This window comes from Anneissia japonica, unplaced genomic scaffold (genome assembly GCF_011630105.1).
Source record: "Anneissia japonica isolate Jap-2015-1 unplaced genomic scaffold, ASM1163010v1 scaffold2834_len698180_cov181, whole genome shotgun sequence".
NCBI lineage: Eukaryota > Metazoa > Echinodermata > Crinoidea > Comatulida > Comatulidae > Anneissia > Anneissia japonica.
The window spans coordinates 303,215-312,816 of NW_022704877.1; the positions used below are offsets into that span (position 1 = coordinate 303,215).

At 36.2% G+C, this 9,602-nt stretch overlaps 1 protein-coding gene across 1 annotated transcript; it reads right to left on the reverse strand.

Annotated features, from left to right (window-relative positions):
- Positions 1–1,827: 1,827 nt before the first annotated feature.
- LOC117104810 (p53 and DNA damage-regulated protein 1-like) lies at positions 1,828–9,551 on the reverse strand. The gene is made up of 5 exons (XM_033245661.1): positions 9,341–9,551; positions 7,554–7,641; positions 6,421–6,498; positions 5,536–5,616; positions 1,828–3,343 (listed from the first exon to the last, which is right to left on the reverse strand). Exons 1-5 carry the CDS (start codon positions 9,422–9,424, stop codon positions 3,273–3,275), a joined length of 402 nt encoding a protein of 133 aa, XP_033101552.1. The 5' UTR covers positions 9,425–9,551; the 3' UTR covers positions 1,828–3,272.
- Between the last annotated feature and the right edge of the window lie 51 nt (positions 9,552–9,602).

The following is a 9,602-nucleotide window of genomic DNA, read 5'->3' on the forward strand; positions in this document are numbered from 1 at the left end:
TATAAATATATTTTATATTTGCTCTGTAATTCATATTTTTTCATTATTTCTATGCCCATTAATTGCAATAATATTAAATACAGTATATAAATATTGTGGCATACATTACAAATATTTCTGGAAAGTTCATTTTTCAGGTTTAGCATTTGGGATATAATACTGTTCTGTGTACTGGAATAATGTGTATTACAAGAATCAGATAAATTGTGGAATTTCTTATAATCACAGATAGCCTTGAGATGATGGGCATGGCCAACATATGCTCAGGAAGGTTTCAAACCTTTTTTACTAAATCTTGGATATTGAAAACCTACCTTATATTGCTGTAAAAGATTTAAATTCCTCTGGATTTGGTTTTTGTGCAGTATTTTAGCATATTTTGGGTGTTAAATCACAGATGATCACTTGTTTTTTATATGCCGTGTACAATGTGTATACCAACACGGAAATGTTTTATGGTAAATTGACAGCGTATGACCGCATATTATATTGAATACAGTTTCTGATTGATCAGAAGGGCAAACAGGTCAGTCTAAATATAAAACCAGCCGTTTTGTGGTAGTTGTGGGACACAGCGCAAACTCCGTGGCCCCACCTATGAACAAGTTCTCTGATTGGTCAAATTTCACACTAGAACATTTCATTCTCTAGTACCGTATTATGACACACAGCAAATGCAGCATAAATAATTGGAGTGAAACGTAATCAATAGACATTACAGCATAGAGGCAGAATGAATCTGAATTTATAACTTTGTCCTATTGAAAAAAACCACCTGAACCCATGACTGTTTACAGGAAGCAATTCTTGTTCAGTGAAGTACAAAAACAAATAATAACATATTTGACAGTTCAGCGTTTCTAGCTTTACATTGATTCCTGTATTAGAGCATTATTCAATTACTCATTGTTATTGATTCAATTCAAATTCAGTAGGCCATACAAGCTGATGCTGGTATTTACTAGGCAGAATAATCTTTTTTTTTGGGCTATTTGTATTCATGGCAGTTGTCAATGTTCATTGTGAAATGAAGGCTAGTTATAGAAAAGCTTAACAAATTGTATAATTTTCAAAGTTTATTTGCTGGGATTGAAAGTTGTTTACAATGCACATGTTTAATTAATTGGCTTGCCATCCCATAACCACCATCAGTGACAAAAAAAAAATAAAATAAAATAAAACTTGACTTTAATATAGGGTCTTCTCCACATTGTAAGCTTTAAAATGATGAATCATCTACTGGGGCGGATTGCTATAAGCGGTCTTTAGACGGTCTTAACAGTTAGCCGGCTATAATCGTGACGTCACTACTGGCCTATGATTATAGACCATTGCTATACCGCTGTCTAACCAGTTAGCTGTCTTAAATTTTAAAGCCTACTCCGAGGAGGCTTAAAACGATCTTAAATCATTTTCATCATGGCATTCTGCTGATTAATTCAACAGTGCAATGGCAAGATCTAGGCCTAGATCGTCAAAGTCGGAGAATCGAATGACGAATACTCCGCACACTTCTCAGCGTCTGTGAAAATAGGTCTATGTTTATTTACGTTCATTTCGATACGTTTGCGTGCATCGAGCACTGATGACGTCACCCCAATCTTCCGTTACCAGAGTGTGCTTGTTTGCATTTCAATACTCAAAGCGGTCTTACGGAAGACTTTTATAGCAATGGTCTTAGAGGAATGACTTTAGTAAGACTGTCTAAGTGATAAAGCCGGCTTTATTCGAGAAGTTAAGAATACCAGTTAAGACTGTTTTATAGCAATCCGCCCCTGGAGTGAACGTACTATACTATTGTTATGAGTAAAATTATTATGGCTTTCCTGTAGTAGTAGAAGTAAAACTTTATTCACAAAGCACAAATAAAAAAATACAATGCTGTTTTTCATTATGGCTGTGAGGTACCTTATTTACAATTAACAATATTACCTTACTAAAGTATACTGGTACATTACTGCTACATTCTTATGCTAATTCTCAGTTTACGATACGATACTCCTTTATTGTCATCTTAACATCATGGTAAAAATGAAATTTGTGTTAATTGATCCAATAGGCAAAAACAATAGTATGTTCAATTCAGAAATATAAAAAGTATGAATAAATAGATAATAAAAATGTACATTTCTTGAGAGAATCATATAGGTGGGTGGAGTATTAGGATCAAGAAGAAACCACCAAGACCCCACTAGCTGAAAAGTAAAGGGGACAGCACTGCCCTGAATCCGAAAAAAAACCCAAAAAACCAGAAACTCCAAAAGGGGAAAATAATCTGGGAGTCACAGAAACAGAATAACAGCTGACTGTCTGCTGGTGGATCACAATGAGTCTTCTAATCAACCAAGAAGGTCCCCACCCACCAATATGAGACATAGTTGAACTATTTTTCAATGCCATTTTGGATTCGACTTAGGTAATTTCAACTGTAAAAATGTAATGAATAAATACATTCCTACATTTACAATTTACACTTAGCGACAGTATATAAAAACCTAAAATCGAAACCTATGGATTAATTTATTCTAGAAAGTTAAATTATGTTTGAAGTAGAGATATTATACATGTACATGCAGGACTTTAACTTTTTACAATTTTTGAATAAAAGTTTGAATATAATATATATAAAAACCTACATATTATGCTGGTTTTGATATTATTAAAAGAAAGAAACTAAATTAGGCTGATAATATTCACCAAGATACTGTACACAGTTAATTTGCACTCTTAAACTTAATTTTGAAGTTTAATCTCAGTAGAACAATTTTTCAATGCCATTTTGGATTCAACTTAAGCAAGTTCAACTGCATATTAATAATATACTGTAGATTAAGGGAGTGTAAAATTAACAATTTATGTTCCGATAAAAAAAAAAATCCATTTCGTATTCTTCGGATTTTCTGTATGGCTCGATGGGAAACCTGCAACTCTTGCCTCTACATATATTAAGTTTATATCATTTAAATTTAGATATTAAATTACTAATACAATTACCTAATATTTGAGGCAGGGACGAAAGGCAACCTATTACTTGTATATGGGCATGGTTAATGATATAGCTGCATGGGGCTGACCTGAACCATACCAAGACTTAGTTGGTATTATGTTTTCATTATGACATCAACTGCATTTACTCTAGTTCCTAACAGTATATGTCACATGGCTTAAACCTTGCGAAACACCTGCATCCATCTGTAATGGTTGCGCTAAGGTTTTTGCTCTTTTTACAGGCTTTCTTCAAATGGCTACAAGACAAGTTTTCCATCCTCCTTTCAGCTGTAAACAGTTTTCAGATCACTTTTACTAAGACACTGTAAATCAAATCCCTTGGCTTCTTTTTCACCTGAAAGTGATAATAATATTAATGTTAGCACTAAAACAGCATCTGCAAACAGGGACAATGATAAAAAGGGATATTAAAAATTAAATGATAAACACAATTTATTGAATTATTGCAGGATTTATTTATTCAACATAGACTTTGGTCTCTAATCTATATTATAAATTTAGTAAGGCATTTATGTTTGTGCCGATTTGCCGTCCAGAGTGCGTGCAGAGCTCTGGAAGAAATATATCGTAGTACCATTCTTTTAAATGTCTTAAAATTACTGGCATATTATGAGTTCCTATGTATGTCCATTAAAATATCATAAAAAATAAATTTACAATAACACGAGTCTACAAAATATTGGACGAGGACGTGTCACACTACAAAAGCAAAATATGTGAGAATTCATCATTCAAATTATGTTAGTACAGTACACTTGCATTGACAGCTTCATGACTCGGGACTTTCAGAGTTTCCATGGAATCTGTGTTGGTCCAATGAAGATGTTGGCTTATTATGTTATGTGGTGACTGAACTGACATCATACCTATGTTTTTTCGGAAATTTAGTAATTATAGCACACACAATATTTGATGAAAAAGAGCATGGGCATAAGGATTATTACTACTATTTTTATTATTATTATTATCGCACAAGACCTACTAAATCCTTTCCGAACCACTGGGGCTCATAGAGCTGGACCTTATCCCCAGTTTCTGTAGTGTGAAGCGGATGAGAGTTGTATTCCCCCTGGACGGGACACTAGTCCATCACAGGTTAGTCCCCAGCAGATTGCTGGTACCCATTGATACAGCTGGGTGGACTGAAGCAATGTAGCTAAAGTGCTTTGCCCAAGGACACAAGCGAATCTGCACTGCGGAGACTTGAAACCCCGACCTTACGATTGAAAGTCCGAACCTTAATTACTGCGCCAAACTGCCGCTACTAGACCTACTATTTTAATTTTTATCCCTTGTAAACTTTTCAAAGTAAAAATAAGTTACTGCAATACTATATAATGTTTTACTCATTGCATACTGCATCTGCAGCTCATCATTGTGATTTTTGTGGTTTATTTATTTATTTATTCTCAATTAGTGGCCCAATCAGTTGGTGGCCCAATCAATTGGTGGCCCAATCAGTTGGTGGCCCAATCAGTCAAAGAGACTGGTCTCCCTTGGGGCCCTGGGTACAAAATATTTTTAGACAACAAAAACTTAACTAAAAATTTACACATTTACGTACATACAATAAAAGATAATTAATCTGACACTAATGATGCCTTAAAGTTGCTTTTAAAAATCATGTAGATGGTGCGGTTCATTTAATTCAATATTTCCTGGTGTTAATTTGCTTTTTTATTTTCACTTTAGTAGGTCAAGGAGGTACAGTATATTATACACATCCTTGGTTAAAGTTATTGTCATGTCTAAAATTATAGTTTAAGATGTAGCAGCATTCAATATTATGCTATAGAATATTCTGTTACATATGGCAATACTAGGAGCGTTTGGCTGACTGGGCTTCACAGAATGATGACTATTTAAATGATACTTCTGGGCGGATCCATATGGGATGATCCTCGCGACATCCGGTCCCCCACCACCCTTAACTCTTGCAGTAGTTCTGAACCCTTCCGGCAAATATCTGGACCCGCCCCAATACATCACAACCTTGCGAAAGTTTGCCGATACAATGCCTATAAATGTTCACTAAATATACCGGTAATGGAATAAAATATATTAAAAAGTGACCATGTTAATCGCTAAAATAAGTCAATACGATATAGGAATGTCACATTCATCACAACATTTTAGAATGTATGATATGATCATGGAAATATAAAATTGTATACCGCCATGTTATAATCAATTTTTTACTGTATTATTTTTTAGGAGTACGGTATCTTACAGTACCTGCTGTTTTTCTCAATATTATAATCAAAATTATTGGCAGAGTAAAGGGTAAATTGTCTTTAATTTGCAAAGGTCTTTCTAAAATGTAGCAGTATTCAGTAATTCAGTTAATACAGAAAAAAAAAAATTATACTCGAATTTTCAGAGGATTGCCAATTCTGGCCATCTAGACGTGCCATAATCATAAATTTTCTTAACTCGGCCACAACCATGGTGGGGCTGAGGCAGTATATACCCACTATCTGTGAAAAAATTAAGGTAATTGCCAGAATTGCTGTAGGACTCGCATACCTTCCATATCTCGGAGCCTGGCAACCTTCGGTTTTAACCCATTCCTAAGTTCTTCAATACCTTTATCAAGCTGCTTTTGATCTGTGAAAAAGAAAGTTTAAGAAACATTTTTTTTTTAGAGTTTTTCTTGGTTTCCACAAAAACATTCACATCCAACTGAAAGTGACAATTATAATCATATTAACTCAGTTAAAGTATCGGTTTTTCTAGTGGTATTAACATGCAGTGAGGACTGATTGGGTAATCATATGAGATAATGAGGTGATATTTGCTCAGTAAATAGTCAGGGGCATCTCTGGAGGCTTGAAGTCTGATGCTTGTGAACATGCGGCACTGGTATAGGAAGGCAAGCATGTTTTAACCACAGGAGTGCAACTCTTCTCAATGGGTACTATATTAACCTCACTTGCATACATAACTTTACTATAACTTAAGGAAGATTTTTTCATATATTGCTTTGCAAACCTGCCCACATTTTTGGCATGTTAGTGCACCACCTGTAATAAAAAAGAGATAAAAAATCTTTCTTTATTATAATCATGCCCACTGCCCCCATATCTCATGATGGAAATATGTCTTCTTCAGGAAACCAGTAAATATACAGCATTTATCAGTCAAATCGCCACATAGCATTCTTTATATGACAGGGTAATGAGATCTCAACAGAGATCCATCAAGATCTAAGATGCACCCTAAATCAGTTTTACTACAAACATTAACAATTTTTAGAAAACTTGAATAATAAGCAAGATAACTGAAATTTCCCAAGTATATACATTAGTCCTTAATGCCTGGATTGCAAAGGCTATGTGAACTTGCATACATATAAGGGGCGCTATACACTTTGCAGCAATGATCATATCAAGGCTTATCTCAACAACTTACCATCACTGAGTACTTGCTGAGTAGTTGTAACAGGCATTTTCACAAACATGTTCCCAAAGCAAACCCATACATTCTTTTCTGATTAAAAAAAGAAGCAATATACTTGTAATGAAAACCTTCAGAGTAAATGCATATTGCTATACTGTACACCATTTTATCGGGTCTGTATTGAAACAGCGCCACCAACATCTCACAACATCCAGCAGCCTGGCCTGAGCAAATTTTGTTTTTCCAGACACATAATATCTTCTTATTGTACTCTGATAACCAAAAACACTGCAGGTTTTATGCACCCTTATTCAGGGACAGATTTCAGGGGAGGGAGCCCGGGCCGGCCGTGTTCCCCTTTTGGAAAATAAAAAAAAAAAAGAAAAGAAAAAGTTGATCGCTCAAAACGCCTCAGTGGTTATTTTCTGGCATCTAGAAAACAAAAATTTCGCAGGCATATGCCCCCAGATCCCCTAGGATAATGTTGTTTTGATTGGCCCCACTTTCAAGCTCCCTTTTCTAACATCTCTGGATCCACCCCAGCTATTTTCTTTTTTTGTCGTGCACCAGTCTCAGAGCATAGTAAACGTTGGTAGCTACGTAGAGTGAAATGCCTAGGCCTCTGGATGTCCTCCAGTGGTAGTTGCTAGGTTCTCTGAAATTTTCTTTACAAATTTAGCGAAACTGGTGTATTGTATACAGTAAAACCTGAGTATGAGACAAAACAAAGTCCATCTTCATACTACCTAAAATTCCCCCTGCATACTAATTTGGTAGAGTATAGTGACTGTCTTCTGACCAATTTCCAATGAAGGTTTCTCATTTGTGTAGATGAAAAATACAAATATTGCCAGACTGTAGTAAAGTAGGGCAGGCCACTGAGGCCTGAGCGGGGGAATATATTGTCTGGTCAAAAATTAGGCCTAGAAATCAGCCCGTGCATTTTGGAAAACAAGGGCCGTTTTTGCTTAAAATTAGGCTTGTACCTAATCTTAATATACAGTACAACCAATGTATTCATCATGCAGTAGTTATAATTCTGCACACCTGTTTTCCTACTTCAAAAACTAACTCCTATTTCAGTATTTGAGTTTTTGAAGTATCATATGCAAAATTAAAATCTTTGCAGTTTGGAAATACTGTACCTTTTTTCGATTTTTCATTTGGTTGCATTTTTGCTAGTGCTCTTAAAGCTTCCCTGTTCTTATTCCGTTTCTTGTCCAACTCAACGACCTTTGGAAGAAAATGCATTTCATAAATTTATTAGTATGAGACAGAAAGGGCATCCATCCAGCTTATGGATGGCCAACCAATGAAAGATTATCCTACATTTGCAATAGCCTACAAAACATCAGTCTTGCCATCAGGGAGTAGGTCCAATCCAAACTTTGAATTATTATAATTTATGCGTGCCAATTTGAGGGAGTGCTCGAGAAAAAAGAAACAAAAAGGAGAGAAAACGGTGTACAAAGAGAACAGAAAAACAAAAACAGAAATATTATCAGAAAGAAAACATTAAATGGAGCTGTAAAAAGCGTCATTCACGAACAGATTGATTGTGGCAAATCATTTTAATCTAAGGAGCAGCAATTGAATACACTATCAGAATGTACAGTACTTGTTTGTGTACTTGTAGTTGCTTACGAATGAATAAAAATCAATTTCCAACATTAAAAGTTATTAGTCTTTGGTGGGGTTTCAAGCTGATACGCAATGTCACGTAATGCATTGTAGAGAAGTGCTTTAGCCGGCAATTTCATATTCCCCCTCCATACGGAAAGTTGAATATGCACTTCTTAAGTGATGCATAAACATAATAACAAAATGGATACGGTTCCCACTTCCCACTCAAAAAATCTAAAACTTTGGTTCTATAAACTGAGACGACGTTGGATGGTGGCAGTGAATATGATGAGGGGATTGTCAAGATGAGGATACAGTAATAGTAATGACGACGATGATGGTAATGAAGATGTAGTGGTGATACGATGACAGTGAAACAGTAGACCTGCCAACTCACCCGATCCTGTCGGGTGTCACCCGATATTTAAACAAATCTCCAGTTCTCCTGATCGAATGTAATTTTTACCCGATTTCACACGCCACCCCCTCTCCCCAAAAATACTCCGATTTAGGCATAATTTGATCATTATTTTTCAATGTATTTGCCGCCTGCTCGCTTCACGGTGCAATAAACAAGCAGCCATTTTTAATTCGAATGTCGCCAATGATTTGCAGTGACATGACTTTTTTTGTGTCTTTCATCATCTTTTGGTAATTCTGGAAACCTCTTGATTCTTAAAAAAAATCTCCAGATTTTCATGACCCAAGTGTTGGCAGGTCTGAAAGTGTTATATAAATAATAGCAACGTCAATGATAACAACCAGGTAATGACTATTTTTATTTAATTGGCGGTATGGTGGCTAGGGCGATGTTGACAGAAGATTATAGAACTCATCGCCAAAGTAAACATGAAGCCACGCATACACTAAATTTAATTGGTTCAACTTTACGCAAACAACGCAAAGACAAGTTGAAAAAAGCAATGCAAAAGTTGAATAGCCTAGGCCTAGCCTTGGCTAAGGCTAAGCCTAGGTCCATAGAGAGAGTCGATCGTGTTGCGTTGTCAAGTTTGCGTTGTTGGTTCCCACTTGTAAGCTGTAAAACCTCGCGCTGCATCACTTTACATCGTTGCATTGTGTCCGAGTCCTTGCATCCTAGTGGGAACCAAGCTTTAGTACTACACAATCTAGCCTTAGTAGGCCTAGCCAACACTGGGACTTGTCTGCCTTGACATGATGTAAGAAGTGAAGAACCAAGTTGGGCTACTAGACCTTGGCCTAGTCTAGCTCTAGCCCAGTACCTAGTAGCTACTAGGAGTAGTAGCCCTCGGCCTAGGCTATTCTATGCCTGCCTAGCCTAGGCTAGTACCTGGTGCTTGTCGCTTAAAATATCTTCAGCCAATTCCTCTAATTCACTAAAATGTCGAAGGACTGTTTGTGTATCGAGAGCCATTCTTGTGTCCTGAATTGAATTAACTAGGCCTATACCCCCTGCCTTTCCAAACCAAATCTAAAACTTTCATAAACAAATCTCAAAGTTCTTCGCCAGTGATGTTGGCCTGAAAAAGAAGAAGCATCATCAGCAGGAGGACCATCACATTACAAATAGAGGGCGCTATGGTGATTTAAAA